Source organism: Carassius gibelio, chromosome A13 (genome assembly GCF_023724105.1).
Source record: "Carassius gibelio isolate Cgi1373 ecotype wild population from Czech Republic chromosome A13, carGib1.2-hapl.c, whole genome shotgun sequence".
NCBI lineage: Eukaryota > Metazoa > Chordata > Actinopteri > Cypriniformes > Cyprinidae > Carassius > Carassius gibelio.
This window is the reverse complement of record NC_068383.1, coordinates 21565430-21584660: the sequence shown is the minus strand read 5'-3', so window position 1 is coordinate 21584660 and position 19231 is coordinate 21565430. Positions and strand designations below refer to the sequence as shown.

The 19231-nt window shown below is 37.3% G+C and overlaps 1 protein-coding gene across 6 annotated transcripts in view; it reads right to left on the bottom strand.

The window, feature by feature from the left end:
* The window catches only part of LOC128026490 (protein quaking-like), a 95473-nt gene extending 83341 nt beyond the window's left edge, over positions 1-12132 (bottom strand). For 3 of the 6 annotated variants that reach the window (XM_052613689.1, XM_052613684.1, XM_052613685.1), the window contains exon 1: positions 11411-12132. In XM_052613689.1, the coding sequence (XP_052469649.1) occupies positions 11411-11552 (142 nt within the window). In that variant the 5' untranslated portion in view covers positions 11553-12132. The remainder of the gene's footprint in view (positions 1-11410) is intronic. The other 3 variants (XM_052613687.1, XM_052613688.1, XM_052613686.1) reach the window with 1 other exon arrangement.
* Positions 12133-19231: the final 7099 nt, after the last annotated feature.

Genomic DNA, 19231 nt, shown 5'->3' with positions numbered 1-19231 from the left:
TTGCTTGGGCCCTAGCCCAGAACATTTGAAAATAATTCAGAAGAGGCTAGATTCAATTAAATATCTCTCCCGTACCTTGAACTTTGTGCTGCTGACGAAAGGTAAACACATCAATCTGCTTTTGCTACCCGAGCAGCAACAATCCTCAAATCTGACCAAGCATTAACTTCGAATCTGGAGCACACTGAAAAAAAAGCCCAATGACAAGAACAATAGCGGTCTGAGCAAGACCAAGATGCTGACATGGATACTTTTGCCACATAACCTAGACATATTTACAACAATATCAACTGCTGATCTACTTGTATGGGTTTGCTTGGTTTTAAATGATAAAACAATCAGTATCAGAATGAAGACAAAAATTATACAGCAACACTTTGTGGTTATCAAATATTTGTGAATCATGTTGATGATGAATTATATTGTGGTTACTTTGATAGGACAACCTACATGTATGAATTTGAGGAGAACTGACTTAAAAAACATTTCTCATCTTATTTTAACTTGATGTACTAAAATAACTAACGCTATATATATTAATGGCAAAATTGCACTGGTCTGCTAGACTTGGTTGAACAAAAATAAACAATATTTTGTTGCTTAAGCTTATGTATTCAGTCATTATTCAATGGTATACTATAAGTTCATGTGAAAAAAAATTACTTCTCACTGTTCTCAGGTCAAATATTTATATGCGATTAAAATGTGATTAATTTCGATTAATTAATTACAAAGCCTCTAATTAATTAGATTAATTTTTTTAATCGAGTCCCGGCCCTAATATATATATATATATATATATATATATATATATATATATATATATATATATATATTAGAGGTGGGCATAGATTATTATTTTTTTAATCTAGATTAATCTCACTGTGATCTTGAAATTAATCTAGATTAATTTAGATTAACATGGCTCATTCGAATTCTGCAGACGGCATTCAGAATTTGTGTGTTACCCAAATAAAATTGACAAACTGCTTGAAAAAGCTGTAAACTAATTCCACATTGCACAAGCGGGACCGGGTGAAGGTTGTACCAGTGGGCCCTGTTTGAAATTGTTTAATTTGTATGTTCGTTTATTTTTATTTATTTGTGCTATTTACACAATGTTTAAGGTTTTTTTCAAGTTTCTAGGTGTCAAGGTACAGAAACTAAATAATTAAATGCACTGGATAGTCTTCAATGTAAAAATGAAATATACAATGAAACCTACATTTATTCAGACACCTTCAACATTTCTCACATTATTACAGCTTAGCTATATATATAAAAAAATATATCTGGTGTCTGAATAATTTTTGTATAATATAATAATAAATACATTTTCATTAGAAAATTAGAGCATTTAACATTAGAGCAGCCAGTAGCTAAATTAGGCGCGGTCACTTTAAGAGACGATGAACGCATCCAATATAACACACATCCCATTTTTAGTGTCTCGAGACGCCTTTCTCTGGGTGAGCCCTGAACACCAGAACACCGGGAGTACTGAATCGGGCTCTTTCACATCTTGTTGTTTGTTTCAAACGGTATGCAAAAATCACGGTTCGGTACGTACCTCGGTACAGTAAGGGAAAGAAATTGTTGTTTATTACTATAAACTTTTTTTAAACATTTTGTTTACACTTTTTTATAAATACTTTTTAATAAAATATATATAAAATACAAAAATAAAAATAAATAAAATACTGTAAAGTTCTCCACTAAATAAAATACTCTCAGTCTGAAACCAATATCATATAAAATATAAATAAATAGCTATGATTACAGTGCAGCATTACCAATCCCAGCTTGTAGGCCTGCTCATATTTAAAAAAAAAAATATAACTTTTCCAAAGTGTAAAGTGCAGCATCAACAGTTTCAGTTTTTAGATCTGCTCAGATATCGTAATTGCGTTGGATCGACTGCAATTAAGAGCAAAGGTCTGTTTAAATGCCAACTTTTTTCCTACTTGTAGTGATGTTCACACTCGCGTGATGCCTTTTGAAAACCTTAGGCCGGTGACACACTGGCATATTGCACCTGTCAAACAGGTGTGTCTGGTGTGTAAAGACACAGAAAACGCGAAGCAGCCGTCACGCAACTGACACGCAGCAGAAACGCCACGTTCACGCCTCGCAGCCTGTGTGTCACTGGCCTTAGAATCAGCTCCAGGGCGGGATTTGCGCTGAACACGGAGACTTCCGCTACTTAATATGTTCGTTTGAAACCACGAAAATGTACCTATGTTCCGCACACAAAATATTGCATTCGTCATTCGGTACACACGTGCAGCATACCGAAAGCCCTGTACCGAAACGGTCCGGTAGTAATACACGTACCCTTACACCCTTAATATATATATATATATATATATATATATATATATATATATATATATATACACATTCACATCCTTTAATGTACTTGCCTGTGCCTATAGACGGTCCATATACACAGAAACCCTTAATAGTGACAAACACTGCATTTAAAAGCAGGTAAAAGTTAAACAACCATCAAAAGAGAGAGAGTGAGAGAGAGAGAGAGAGAGAGAGAGAGAGAGAGAGAGAGAGAGAGAGAGAGAGAACTTTTTGACTAACACATTAGAACTCGGATACTCTCACTGGAATATGAATGATTTCAGGTTATAGGATTTCACTCTCAGGGGCAACAGGCAAGCATAAGGAACGAGAGGAGACCAAACTCTATTGACATAAACGAGCTCAGATGTTGCCTTTTCATTCACCCTCTTATTCTGAAATCAATACATCTCTTTCCATGTAGGTAGATTCTATTCGCGCTCCCCTTTCTCCCAGTCTCCCGGCGAGCCCGTGGTGGGCTGGAGACTTAGTCAGCAGTTGTTGAGAAACAGGTTCAATTACACAAAGTGGTTTTAAAATGAGGGATGTGAATGCATTATAAAGCTCAACGTTGATGTATTCACTAATAATGATGGCATCACAGGAATCCGGCCATTAGAATCACCAATGATATATAAAGTAACTGACAGAAGCAGAAATGGAAGGGGGTTGTCATGTGATTGATTTCTCCTTGAGATGAACTGGCGCTGCTCTTGAGTGAGGAGAACTGGGGCACATTACTTTTTTTTGACACTATGACCCCATGACCCCTGTGCTCTAGTACATCAAGTACTGTCTGATGAAAGTCACTCTGTGTGTGTTCTTCGCTTATGCTCTAACAACCCTTTAAAGTCATCTTGTGACAGGAAAGGATGACGTTCTAAAGATTTAAGGAAGCCATGTTTACCTGAAATAGAATGATCTGTGCTGTGATGTCTGCCTTATTAATCTGTGACATCTGTTGAATGCACAATTACCTCTTGCTTTCGGAGCATCTAAAAATATCCCTGTGTACATCAATGCAAAGAGCTAAACTTACACTAAACTTAGTGTAGCTGGCACACAACGGATCTCAGAACATAAGATGAAGTGAAACTCACCACAGGAATCTGTCTGCAACCTACTGCAAACTCATAAACTAGTCATCCAAAAAGAAAACAGTCACAATGTAGATGCAGAGGCCATCAAAGTGACAATGAAAGAATTAAAATAGAATCCAAATTTAAACTGGACTTCATAAGTGACTGCATTGGAATGCTCTATATGCCATGTGCCATGCAAATAGAATAATAATAAACCACACAGGAGTCTATTGTTTAACATGTTGCTGAACTAACAATGCAATACTCTAACAACCGTAAAACACAATTCAGTTTTTATATACTGATACCTTTCAGTACTAAAATGTATTTTATTATTAAGAAAATTATTCAGTATTTTCATATTGTATACATATGTAATTAAATATATAAATAAACGTTGTATTCCAGAAAAGACTAAACACTGAATACAAATATTATTTTGTTGTTTGTTCTTGTTCTTAAAAAAATTCAACTCAATTCAATTCAATTCGAGTTTTATTATAGCGCTTTTTACAATACGAATCGTTACAAAGCAACTTTACAGAAAATTATGTTTCTACAATATTTAGTAGTAGCTTATGGTGCTGACTGTCAGTTTGTGCACTGAGAAAAAAAAAAAAACTTTCTTAAAGGTACAATTTGTAAGATATTTTCAGTAAAATATCCAAAATATAGTGTTATATATTTTCTCCAGTTGATTACTAACAATATCTCTAATGTTTTCAACTACTTGTAAATCATTAGGAAAATTCCCATTCTAAACAGTGACACGGGGCCGTGCAGTCGCCTGTCAATGACGTCAGTTCCCCTTTGTTACCGCCTTTACTGACGTAGAAACCACATGACAACAGTGTTATGGACAAATGCGGAAGTAGTGTCTAGCGTCCAGCAAACCACCAGCTTGCTTCAAGCAGTTCCTTATTTACTACTTCTTGCACATTCTATGGTGGATTGTGTTACTTATTTATGGAACATAATTACTGTTTACCGTCTGCCGCTGGTTCTGTCGACAAGGACAGCTCCCATAAACGTGTGTTTTACTCGACAGGTGAGTTGTTTTGATTCGTATCTTTACAGAAAATTTATGATATTAATACGATCAACAAGATTAGTATTATGGGGCATACACGCCAAAAGAGGGGCATCGCGTCTCTAGACCCGGGCGAGGACACATCTGATCCATAGTCTGATTGCGTCTTTGCATTGACTTTGTATGTAATCTACTGCATTTGAAAGTTATGACATCCTTTATTACACCCGTTAAATCCTTGATTTATATTTCTGTCTGATTGATGCCATCAGCGCTTGGGTAGAAGACAACAAATCCCATCATCCCACGCTCCTTCTTAGCGTCATCAAACCACGCAATTGTTATTGTTTTGGTAGTGCGCCCTCTAGTGGCAGGTCCTATAACATGTACCTTTAAGTCCTTAAAGGCAAGATGTTGTAAGATGAGATGTTTCAGCTATTAAAAATTACAACATTATATACTATACATTCAATAATGATGGTTAAACATCTCACAGTGTGCCTCGTTTTATGCTTAATAAAAGATGAGATTTTTGAGAATCTGGCTTCAGGAGACCAGTCCGATTTGTGAATGAATCATTCAGTGAGATTTATGAATGGCCTCAAAAGAATTGTTTAATCTGTTTTTACTGACTCAGTTATATAGTCACAGTGGTTCTTTGAAGAAGGAGGTAACTATGAGATGTCATTGTATGGAAAAGAGCTGCATAAAATTTTTTCTAAATTTCTCTTTTCTTGTTGTTGTTCCACACAAAAACACATAAACATCTGAAACAAAATGAAAGTAAACGACAGAATAATAATAATAAAGTAATCATAAAATATTGTATTTTTAGATTCACTAAATGATATTTTTAAGCTTACATTACATACATTACAATACATTGATTTTACTATCCCCGAGATGTTTCTAGTGTTGTAAGTCACCTGAATCTCTCTCCAGCTTTAGCTCCTAATGAGTACACAGCTCATTTCCTACTCCTCTAATGCCACAAAGTGAGAAAGATTGTAAAGTGTCCATGAAAGGACAACTACTTTACAACTAAAGACAGAGTCCTAAAGAAGTTAATTCTGGGTAAACTGACTTTGACCCCAGTAGAACTCCTCAGGATTAATTAATTGCTCCAATTAGGTGATAAATGTGGCCACTTGTCAGTGGAGCATGCGCTTCTCAAGTCCTCATGGGATCTTTAAGGAGCTTTCATGAAAAAGGGCTTTTCCTGAAAGTAATCCGCCTTGTATTGAAGTTTTCATAACCGGTCCTCAGAGTGTGATTATCAGCACATCAGAATCTTATATGAATTTGTGTGAAAGATCAATGACCACTCTTAGTGTGCTTGTCCTGTTTGAGTAGTAATAAGCGAGCTGTTATGTAGGTTAACTACATGTGTGGTAGGATCTTGTATTATTTAATGAGGTTAACAAGCTAAACAAACTCCTGAGAAGTGGGAAGACTGTCTAGTTAACTTATTGACAACACATTATTTTTTCTTTTAAAAATCATCTCCAATTTGCCTTTCAACTCTTTGTACAAAGTCAGTTTGGAATTAAAAAAGTTCATTCTGACTGACTCCCAGTCAATTCTGTGTTGACATGCCATATAAAGTATAAATAAAATATGCCATATAAAGTTCAAATAAAATAAATGCACAGCATTGTCAGTCTGCTCAGTCACCAAAGCAATGATCAGAAATGTGAAAGATTTGATTGTTTTTTTGGTATGATTTATTTATTTTTGAAATGTCCTTCATGCTCAACAAGGCTGTAATTATTTGATGAAACAATTAAGCAATAATATCCTCTTGAATAGTTTTTCAACAAATAATTCAAATAATTCAGTGTCACATGATCCTTCAGAAATTAAGAAAAAATATTATTATTAGCAATGTTGAAAACAGTATTGCTGCTTAATATTGTATAACTTAATATTATTTTTTGGGAAACTGTGATACATTTTACAAAATGTATTCAAAAGTCTATAAAACTACATTATTTTAAATCAAAATCGTATGTTTTTTTTTTTTTTTTTACTGTTTCTTTTGATCAGTTTAACACATCCTTGCTAAATATAAGTACTTAATTTTTTTTTTTTTTAAATCCTACAGATCCCAAACTTTCAAATGACTATAGCTTTATAGTCAAATTCTGTTTGTGAATATCTAGTATATGCTACTAAGAGCCTTGAAAAAAACTTTGAATAACTTTTAAAAATGTGATGCCACTGGATTTTTTGGGGCAAATCAGGTAATTAGTTATTTTCCAAAAACACTCCATACCTTGTAAACCGGACTTTGTTTCCAGGCAGATTGGTGCACCCAGACTCCTGAAAGTTGCACAGCGCCAGCCAATCAGATTTCAGCCAGCTCTTGTAATTTTTCTGTGCAATTTGCATCAGACTGTCAGTGTCTGTGGCTGGTCCATTGCCATGCCATCTGAGGCCCAACATCCTACAACTAAGAATATCTTGAATTTAATTCAGAATGTTTGAACATGGCACTTGAGTGTCTCGAATATAGTCACTAAATCGCAGCAGTAAGTTATTTAGAAACCTTATACCACATCATGAAATAAACATTTGGTGTACAAACCATGACTGACCACTGAGCATTACCATGCCTTTCGGGCCCACATACATCTCTGTTTCTATTACAGTCTCTATTCAAACAGTAACCAACTCCATCCTCTATGGATGCCAGCAGCACAACTTTGCCTTATGGGCCTTGTACTGATGGCAGCGGCTGCTCCCCTGATTAAATTCATCACCTTTATTACAGCGTCAAGTGCGTGGCCTAGCATGGTTGACTGCTCCTGTTGGCCATTGAGAGCATTCATCTGTACTAACAGAGGAAGGGGTTTACACTTGGTTTGTGCATCCGCCTATGAACATCACGTCTGCTTTACGCAAATGCATCGCTCACAGGTGACATGCCAGGGTCGGTCACACGTCTCATATCTAAAGGCCACAGCACCCTTCAGAGCGGAGAAAACAGCTCTTTACAACACTAACTAGGGCAAGGGGCTTCAAATAATGTGCATCAAATACACTATTACCTACAGTAAGTATTACATTTCAGAAATCTAGTTAACGCTGCTGCGTGAGCATTTCTAAAGTGACTGAGGGAGTGATGGTAAATTTGACATCTTTCTCTCTTCCCATGGAAGCTATTGTTTTTGTTTTGTTGTTGGAGCAAATGGGAATGCTACAAATATATCTGTCGTATTTTCTGTTTACTACAATAAAGGTTTACCCAACTATGATGACCTTCTCTTCTGAGAACTGTGGAAATGTGGTTCCACTGGAAAAGTCATATAACTTTAGGTGTGTAACATATATTAATATGTGATTAGCACTTAATTTGATTAATTAAAATAATGCAAAAAAAATTAAACAATTTAACAGATTAACAGCCCTAGTTTAAAAATGGTATTTGCCATTCAAAACAGCTTTCTCATCCAAAGTATCTAACAGTACCAGCTACAAGGACAACCCCCCTGGAGCAACCCAGGGTTAAGAGAAGTTCTCTAGGCCACAATAACAATAGAGGATCACAGACACTCCATCAGAATAAAGTGCCTCTGATTAAATGTGAACTTATGACCTTTGGAAACAGATAATATCAGTCCAGCTCTATAACTACTAAATGAGCACCACCCCAAATGTTAGAAAGAGAGAGAGAGAGAGAGAGGAAAATGATAATGATATTATAGTAATTTATGAGAGAATATAAGAGTTTGTCTAGATTTGTAGAGTACAGTAATCTAAAGTAATTTACAAAAATGAACAGCACTCTCATAGTAATAATGACAGCAATTGCCTAAAATCCAAAGTGCTCCCAAGCTACTGCTTGCATCCGATTATGTGATATTACAAACGAGAGTTTAAAATGAATGCACATTATGAGATGGATGCAAGCCGACACAAACGCACACATTCACACACTCTCATCCAAACAGAGCCAGATTTGTTGGATATTACCACACCCCACGGGGGAATATCGCACATGCGATCTCGCACAGCTACTGAGCGCTTCTGAGCTACCGCTTGCCTTGATTATCGATGATGCCACAGATTTTCAACACTTTCAATTCATTTCTCCATTTTCATTCTCTAAGAGCCGTGCAGGAAAGAGTTTCATGTATTATCAGTGTAGTGGTCCGGCATGAGCAGCAGACCAGAATTTATGTTCGAGGACAGAATAGAGCTGAGCTCGGCAAAAGCCGATGATTTAGCATTGCTTTGGTGATGGTTCCACTGTAGCGATAAAGCTTCTGAGATTACAAAGGAATATATTTGTGGAAGCATGCAGTCTGTCAGCTGCAAGCACTGTAGCCAACAACAGAATGTTTGTTTCTCCATGGATCCAGAGAAACATGTTTTCAGATCTCATAATCACCAAAGATCATGACCAATTGCAATTTGTTTTCTAATGATCAGAGGCATGCATGCACGCATTTGCACACGCTCCCAACATGCAGATCTGAGCAGTGTGTCCTGTTTATTGGAGGTCAGGGCTCAGTTCTGCAATGGTTCAATTGTGGAAGTGAAACCGACTACTCAGATCACTCTCATGAACACAAGACTAACTCACTGTCTCAGTCTGACGGAGTGTGTGCTCCCTTGACAGCGTTATTAATTCAGATTTGCACCAGCTAGACTGTGACAAACCCATAATGTGTGGTGGAGGAAACGACTCTAACTGGCGTATTACTCAAAAGGATTGCATTTAACAGCGTGACACATCTCTACGCCAGATTCTCCCCAAATCTCTGTATAAAAAGCTGTGAAAACTCACGATGTGAGTCATACTTCACAAGCGAAAAGCAGAATATTCTTCATGTTGGCAAGTAAGATCAGCCACACCGTCCTGATTACATGGCTAATGTTACAAGCAAACATCACCAGCTTTATCCAGAGAGGAAAGCTAGTTTCGACCAGAGGGAAAGGCGGGAAATGTGAGTGACAAGAAATAAACAAGAACGCGACTGTGAAACTGCTGCAATTCACAAAGCAAGAGTGTAACGCCAGGCCACAGGCCCACCCGAGGGGTGTATGATGATGTCAGTGTGCACTTTTTGAAGTATTTATTTTAGTGTCTAAACTGACAAATTAGAATTTATTTCATTAGAGGTCTAAAAATGAAACTGACATTTTAAAATGACATCACAGAGGAGTTATTAGGCTTACGTCATTCCCTTGTGATTTGCAGATGAATACAATATTTAGCTGCGGATGCCAAAGGACCATATCCACACAGGAATGGCATGCTGGGTGCAGATGATTCACCGCCGGAAAGCAGTTATTCGGGACTGTGTGTGTCAGCGATTATAAACCTTCCTAACTTGCGCAAGGGTGGGTGGCAGCACTCAAAGATGTCCAAAATATAGCGACTCCCCCTCCCTCATACTGTCCCGAGAAAGTAATGATGAGTAATGAGTCGGTAATGTAGAGTAATGTGTGTAATGCTGGGAGTTTTAGAAATGTAATTTAAAACGTAGGTTTGACCGAGAGGTTCTGAATTATTACGAGCACATCATGATTTGAAATTAGGTTTGCTTTGTTTTGTTTTTTTTCAGATTTTCAATCGGAATGGAAATTCTGTAAAGCAAAATAAATGAAAATGCATGTTAAATAGAAAAAAAAAGAAGACCAATGAAAATCAGAACGACAGAAGGACAGAACGGCCTCTGCATTCGAGAATAAAAGGAACTCGTGAGGGTGCTAAGACGGGGCCCTGTCTACTGACCAGGATCTTTTAGATAGATAGATCAACAAGATGGTTTTAATCATCCTTTTAACAACTAACGACAGTAATTTAAATTGCAATAAAGGCCCACGGCTCTCTATAAAACATTTTATAACACAGTCTGAATAAGAAAAAGAGCGTAGTTTACACAAATATATAAACCTTATTAACATCTTATGAAGTGGACAGCAGGAGATGGTTACAAGTGGTTTCTGTGAAGAAATTAGTCAGGAGCCGGAGCCCCCTGGTGCCACAGAACCAAAAGTAATTCTCACCCTTAACCACAAAGAACTGTCTGGTCTCTGCTCTTGGACCACAATTAAACCATGACATAATGCACATACTTAGCAACTAAAAGACGAATCTGACAAACAAGTCTACTTGAAAACTGATATAATGCTTAGATACGGGGGTTGTTTTACACAAACACTTTGTGTAAAATGTACTGCTTAAACATACTGGGCCATTTTGCTGGGTTATTTTGGTAAACTATTTAAATAGCAACGGTCCAGAAGAGGAACTGTAGGTGTGACATTAAGTTTCTCTTGCTTGTGTAGGCTCGCTCACTGCATTTTGTTAGACATGAGCAGTCCAATATGAGTTAAACAACTGATTGAGTGATGGAGTGAACTGAGTGATGGTCAACTTTCTCTTTTAGGTCGATGGAATGGACTACATTAGTGATACGTCGACGTAAATCTCTCGCTATCTGTTTGTGTATCTGGTTCATTTAGAGTTTAAATGAGAGAATATGAGCTACTTACGAGTTTTATTGTTATTATTATTATTATTATTATTATTATTATTATTATTATTATTATTTTGTCTCTGAGAAAGTCTCCTAAACAACTGTTTCTCATATATGAAGGGGAAATTGTTGATTAGCTTATTGCATTACGGTTTTATTCACATGGACATATCAAAAAGACATGTTTCCAAGATATGTTATCTAACAGAACCACTGTAAAATCATTTGGCAAGCCACAGGTATCCCTTTGCAACGGACTACCGAGTGCGAGCGTAAACTTGAGCAGTTAATAAAGCAGAACTAAAAGGCTGCTTAAGTCGTGGCAAAACGAGGATGCCAGTCTGACAGAAAAAGCAGCTGAAGCCATGAATTGTTACCGTTAACCGTTTTGGCGCGCGCGTTTCCAGCACCGTTGGTGTCATTCTAACGGACGCGAGTCATTCCATAAATATTACCTTCGTCGAGAAGCCGTTCGAGGTGGTTGAAGATCCCGCAGAAGTTGGGCAGACTGCTCATCAGTTTCTTATCGTTCATGAGCTGCATCAGATAATCTGGGGTCGGCTTCGGCTTCTCTTTCGTTTCCATTTCCCCCACCATATTCCACAGAAATCACCACCGACGCCCCAGAACAGTGCCGAAATAAATAAAGGCTTGACTATAAATAATAAATAAGAGTACAAAAACGCAAGTGAAGAAGGCGAGTGCCCGCGGAAAAGGCGGCTGTCTGCGTCTTTACGCACAATCCTCTGCTGCAATCGGCTGTTCGAGAGATGACAGTTGTTGAGTGCAGCTCATGAACTGAAATTAAATGAACAAAATGAAATCTAAACGCGTGGAGAGGGAAGCCAGGTCTCCTTTCAGAAACAATTCCCGATAAATCCCACAAGTTAGTCGTAGAGGTGACTCCCGCGTACCCAGTGTCCCTTTTAAGAGTTATTTCAGCGAGAGATTTGTCCTTAACTTCCTCTTGAGACGGTGAAAATGCACCCTTTCCCCGAGTTCCCCAGAGCTTTCTGTGCCTCGTCTGTCTGTGTACGCGTGCAGCTCTAGAAACGTCTGTCCCTCCCGTCTCTCACGCGCAATAAAGGCGCTCTCTCAGTCAGATTGGCATTCGGTCCTCCGTTACAGACCTGCTCTTCTTGCGCTCGCGAGCCTGTCACATTATCACACTGAGTCCCAGCTGCAGAAATCACACTGTGGGAGGAGAGAGAGAGAGAGAAAGAGAGAGAGACTGTACTTTTGAAAAACAATTAGCCCATTTAAAATGCGACTCGTTTCTGAAGCATGTCTGTAAGATGTCCATTTGGCTTATTGTGATGAATGTCTTCAAACGAACTATTTCATAGAGATGACATTATTTTCCCCCACTAGGTGAACGTGAATGTCTGTCCATTCTCCAAAACGCGTGTCCTCTACACTTACCAGTTATCAGTAATCACAATTTCTGTGTTATCAGCGTGTTCGTTTACTCCATGTCATGTCGTTCTGAGAAAATATGGTTTGTTTTCATTTAAACCCAAATTTTAAGCTGCCCTGTCTTAAAAAAAATAAAAAAAAATAAAAAATGGTGCATATGTGCTGCTGTATATTATTATAAAGCCATGCAATTAGGTTAGTATGAGGAACAGAGTTAGTTTTATTATGTATTAGTTTTGTCACACTTTTATTCATTTATTGTCATAAAGAGCAACTCAGACAGTCTACTAAATATCTCCTTTAGGTTTTCATTGAGAAAAAACAACAAAAAAACAAAACAAACCTTGTATATATTAGGGTAAGTAATCATTAGAAAAATGGTAACACTTTATTTTACAGTCCTGCTCCCCATATACATACTATGTACTTATTATAGTAATTACAATAACTATGTAATAACTAGGTACTAACCCTAAACCTACCCCTAAACCTAATCCTACCCCATGTAGTTACCTTGTATTACCAGAACTTTCTTAGATAAATACACTGGAAGTACACTATAAGTACATGTTAGTACACGTACTGTAAAAAAAAAAGTGCAACCAAAAAAATTTATCATTATCAAAAATCTAAATAATTAAAAAAAGGATACACTTGTTCACCAAAGCAAAGTCAAGTTAAATCATTCTTTCTTAAGTTTGAAATCTTTCTTAAGATTCCAACTCACCATAACTAAAGATTCATTTACCATTTAGTAATACTGCTTGTTTTATTGAGAATGAAAGCTCTGTCCTAATTGTCTTGAGGTGTTTGTGAACTTGAGTGTGTATCAGTCACATGGGTCTAATGAAAAGACTCATTTGTCCTCTTTGGGCAGACTGAATAGTGATGTAGAAGAAGTGACTAAACACCGGCACTCATCAGAACGCACCTCAATGGTAAAGAAGAAAACAAGGCCTTTATCTCAATAGGAGGACTTCCTCTGCAGAAAAAAAGAAATCATTACACAATGCGGATGGAGGCTAATGCTTTGTCAATATGTACCAATACTTGACTAAAGCTAAAGTAATGGGAACAGCTCCTCCCTCTGGATTAGAGCGCTTTTTAATTTACATAATTAACAATCTTTTTGTCCCTATTGAAGCAGAGAGTAAGCAGAGAGCTAGAGAGATTACAAGTTGGATGTGCTACATTTTCTTCCCTAGCATTCATTCTTAGCTTTAATGCAATGCATTCGATTTAGAAAAATAAACGCCATGCCCTAGCACCTCACTTTGAAATAGCAAACGTGCAGTTTCAGAAAGAACTGAAGTTATTTTCCCACACAGTTAGCAAAAGTAATGACTGCTTAAATCCCTTCATTACTATGTTTATATAAATACTCTAATTGGCCTCATGGTTTTGTCACTTCTTTTGTTATGCAAAGCAGTTCTCATGCATGGTGCTGTTTGGCTTTTAGATGCAGCCATGGAAGCAATTGTTCCGGTCGCTGTTTGACGCTACGTTGGTCCATCACTCCAGTTCACGTGACTGTAAAAAATAAGAAGCATGTATGAGAAACAGCCGGAAAACAAAACGAGGGGCAATGTGGATCAACACACCAGAGGGCTGAGGAGATGAGGGTAGAGAGGGCTGGCGGCCCAGTATCTGACAGCATGGAAACAAACGACCCACCAGAAGAGGAAGGGATTGTCCAGGTCCTGCCCAGCACCTTTTCATCCTTTTGTGATGCCCGGGGCTTTCACATGCAGATCACCTTGGACGCAGAGGCCTGTGTTTGGGCTCCTTGCTCTCCTAACTACAGAGAAAAGGGGTGCATATACCCCTCACCCCTTCTTCAGCGAGAACTGCCCCTCCTCCCCGCAGCTCTCTGTTCCCTCGCTTGCTCTCCAAATGACGGAAGCCTTGTTTGAGAGCAGAGGAATTATGTTAATGAATGCATTCCTTCACACATGCACCCTGAAACCGGGCAAGCTTGTCTCTGTTTGGTTGAACCGGGACACAAGTGCACTGGCGCTCTCAAACCCTCGTCTTTCATCTCGCTCCGGCTCCCTCTTTCTAGCTCGATCGCTTTTTCACATGTTCGCTGTCCTTCAGATATCCCAGATCCCCTCATAAACCCCTTTCTCTGTAAGTGCATGTGACCAGTATACGTGGGTTTGAGCCAAACGTGAAAACAGCCTGTAAACTGAAGAATCCAGACACTGTCAAGGAAAAAGAGGAGTCTTTGCTGTGGTTGCACTTCATCTACACTATTTGCATGTTTTTGAATATATATATGAAGAGTAACTAGCCAAAATGATGTCACTAGTATTCAAAAATAAACACACAGACAGCAACTAAATGAAATGCGTTTGACTTATACTGTATATAAATGTTTATTTATGATTTACTTTCAATTAGGAGCTCTGGTATATAACTGTGTTCGAATTTTACAAATTCAAAATAAGCATAAATAAGCATAAAACTCTCAGTTACAGTTATAGGACCAGCAGAAACGTATTTAAATATAATATTGCTTGGATTAACTTAATGATTAACATTTTATAGAAAATATTTAGGAAAGCAATGTGCTGATGTGTCCCTTAAATGTGAAGAATCTGTGCAATTATAGTTTTGTGAAGCCAGAGTGCATTAAACTTAATTCAGTCATGAATGATTGAATGCATTACTGAAACAACCATGAAACATCAATAATAATTTCCATAACTGAGCTCCAAGGCTCATTTCCAGTGCAAAATGTCTTATCGAACACATTACTAAATTTGATCATGCTCCACCAAATAAATCAGTCATTATTTCCCATGGAAGCTCTGTGGCTCAGTGTACACTAAACATCCTTGAGCAGATCCCTCAGTGAGAGACACAGAGAGTCCACAAAAAGCCAGATCAGGTTGTGTCCAAGGTTTTTTTTTTTTATTATTATTTGTGCTGGCTGTGTCTTTTGTAACATGAATCCACTGTGTGCTAATTTGACGCGCTGCAGAGATAAAGGGGGGAACTCACGTTAGTTTCAGCATCAGAGGATCGGAATGTGGGCCATTTAATGCAGGAGTCAGACAATTCCTCTCGGACAGACCCACATGGTTGAATGAATGGAGAAATAATTAACAGAAAGCTTTGACTCACCGGATAAAACAATATTCAAATCAGAGACTGAAACAGAATGATGAAGGAGGCTAAATGGTAAAAGATTTTTAGAGTTATGGAACGGCAAACAATGAAGAGAAGAGAGGAACATAGAGATCTGAGAATAGAGATTGCAGAAATCATATTTTTAAAAAGAAAAGTGCTGCTATTTTGTTTTGTCATTGAATTAAATATCAAAAGCACATGTAGACATAATACATGTACTGTACTGTAGGTGGACTTTTTAGTTTTGTTAAACTCATATTAAATTAGAGTGAAATCTAGAGAGAGTGCAACTTTAGGATGTGTATCTAAAAGTTGAATTGGAAACTGGCAAAAGTACAATGTTCATTTAGGAGTTCAGAGGTTAATGCACGGTCAATAAGAGAAATTTAGGCAAATTTCTGTGAGTAAAAAAGGTTTAGCGTCAACAGTGTAGCGAAGCATGAAACACTGCATGCACAAAAGTCACTTTAAAATGTAAAAAAAAAATCAGCTTACTGCTGGCCAATGAGGAGAATTTGCTTAACCAAATAGAACACAAGCAAAATCTGCAGAGAATATGAAACTTTGCATGGGGGCGAAACATTTAACCCTCGAGCGAAACATCATATCATGTGCATTTCTATTGAAATGACTGGATTTTCCCTGCTAAATTTTGCAGAGCAACAGTAAATGTGACTGCATCCGCAAACACTATGAGACAGAGAATACAGCAGAAAAAAATATGCAGTAGGCACTTGCAAATTTATTTAGTTTTTCCGTCATTATTTTGTTTCCCTCATTCCATTTCAAACCTCATTTACTATATTTTCTTTCTTCTGTGGAACACAAAAGGAGATTGTCTAAAGAATGCACTGGTCACTCTTCTCTGGTCACTGAAGACCAGACCTTTAAGCTTTAAAACGAATTCAAGAGCATGATGAATGTATCTTAAAAGCAGTCTGTGAGACCTTGGATTACATGCTTCTGATGTCACATGATCACTTTGTGTGACAGGCACAGACAGATATAAACCATTATTCACAGATTATCTTCAAATCCTGCCTATACAGTAGCTTTCCATTGTGCATTCATGAGAATTCATTAAAGAAATAGCAAATGCCCAATTTGTGAATTGTTTTTTTTTCCAATGATTTTGATCCTGTTCACAAAAAAAAAAGAGGTCTGAACGATTTATTTTAAATCAACTTTTTTGATCTGTTTTTCACCCACAGCTAACAACATACCCATCTATCCAGCTACCCATCTTTTATAACTTAAATCAAATTAAAGACAAATGCCAGAAATGTGAAAATAGTTGCCGTAAATAGTTACCCCGTTATCTACACTTGCATGGAAAAGAGCGACCAGGACATTCTTCATAATGTCAGCTTTTGTATTCTACAGAAGAAAGTAAGTCATACACTTTTGGAATGACATGAGGGTGAATAAATGATGACAATTTTCATTTGAAAACTGCGTGAACTTTTCCTATAAATCGTTATAGGATATAATAAAGCGTTTTGTATACAAAATTGAATTTTAGTTCTCCTACTTGTCAGATCAGATCAAAATCTTACAAAACCCCATCTGAGCATACAACACAATCATTCCACCTCAGCTCTTTCGCTATTGTTTACAACATGGACAATTTATTGAGTCAACAGGGGATCTCTGGGAGTTAGCACCTTCATGTAAAATGAGTTGCCAGGCATATCTCTTTCACTTCATGAGTCTATTCTTGCTTGATTTGATACTGCATCCTTTGAGGCTCAATGCTATTTTGTTTGGTTGTTTGGTTTAAACCCTGTTCCAGAATGAACCCAATTGTGTTGATCATTGTGTTGAAATTCAGCAACAATCTAGTCCTTTTTTAGCATCTTTAATAAATACTGTATGCCTAAATATTTAGCTATAAGATTAAATACGAAGCAGATCAAATTGATGTTACGAATAGAAGTAAGAAGTGAACAAAAATGACTCTGTATTTGCCTCTATCATTGCCATCAGATTTGATTTGCTAAATATGAGTAATGTTTCCCACATGCAAAAGCTCAGTCTTTAAAGACGAAGAGTTAAACTGTTTTCCCTCCACTAAGAGAGGACTTGCCTGGGCTCTTCCCATGACAGAATATGAATGATGAGATAATCTAATGGCGTCAATATGATGCTATTATAGGCTGCCAGTATCCCAATCTGAGTGTGATTTACATTACAATAACACTTTCTTCTTCCTAGGTTTTATCACACACAAACCAATTTCTTCTGCCCTAATGTATTCATGATTATTGATGTCTATGGTTATTGGTTTATTTATCATCATTTATAATCAAACACAATGTAATATATTCTGTGGGCTTCAGTAGCTCTTGTAAATTTGCCATGTTTGTGTTGCTTTTATATTTTATATGGCATTTTCAGTAAACGATCATGCATGATATATTTGTTTGTTTTTTTTTGGTTGATGAAACAGATGGAAATAAAGACTTTAGAGTGGGATCTTTTAAACTGTGCCAGTAAACCAGCAACCCTCAAGGGATCATATTCACAAAACATGATTTCTTAAAATATAACACACTAGAAAAAAAGGTACTCTGCTCCTAGTAATAGTCCTTGACTTGTTGAAATTGGTTCAGTGTTTGACAAAATGTGACACACATGCGCAGAAGGTTGTTCTTATTTTTGTGCCATTACAGTCTAACCAGCATCACCAGCAAAGTGTGCGATTTCTGGGAGTGTGTGTTCTTGTCCGCGCAGATCCATGTGTGTGTGAGTAACGGTGTAAATATGCTCAGCCAGAGTGGACAGTGACTCTGCGAATCCAGTGCAGACAGACAGCAATTGTCTTCCGCTGGGAACACTGTGCTCTGTTGTAACCTGCCGGGACCAGCGAGCTGAGGACCAGGACACAAAGACAATTAGTGTACTTCCAGCTCGGAGACATCACCACACTGGCCTCTCTCGAACAGACGGACACAGATAATAATGGCTCCTCCCCTGTACCACAACAGAGAGGAATCTGCCACACCACTGGTGACCCCAAAGTCATTCAACCGTAGGCAGGGTGCCAGTGTGATCTGTGCTGGATGGGCCGAGAGGGAGAACATTTTGAGATAGATAAAGCTCAGAGGTATCAAGAAGCCCCTTTAGATAACGCTTTCATTGATAATTGTATACTGTATGTATAAAGTGTGGCACATTTTTGATACTTTTATGTAGACACTGAAATTAACCTACTGACAGAATCTAAAACATAAACATTAAATGTATATATAATTTTAGAAAATAACAAATATTTACAAACCATTCAACTTTATATAATATTGAATTCATTGAATCAATTAGTTGATTTATTGGATTTCATCAATGAGAATGATTAAATAAATGCTATGATGAGTGTCATTTTTGTGTTTGATTTTTGTCGCTGTATTCCACTTTTAAAAAAAATATATAAAAATAAACACTGTGAATCTGATCATAAAAGTAATTCGTTCTATGTTAGTGTTATTTTCCAAGTCTTTAGAAGCCACTTGATAGCTCTCTGTGGGGACAAGAGTCTAACTGAACTCTTTTTGCCCAGAAAATTGTCACCATCTGCCGTCATACTCCAACTATTCAACATTCAGAAATTGTTTTCTTAAGCATTATGACACAAGTTTAATGTCAACGCCAAAATTTATATTTATCGTTCTGAATGAGAGGTAACTAAACTTGTACATTTTAGACATTGATAGATCAATATTGTACAT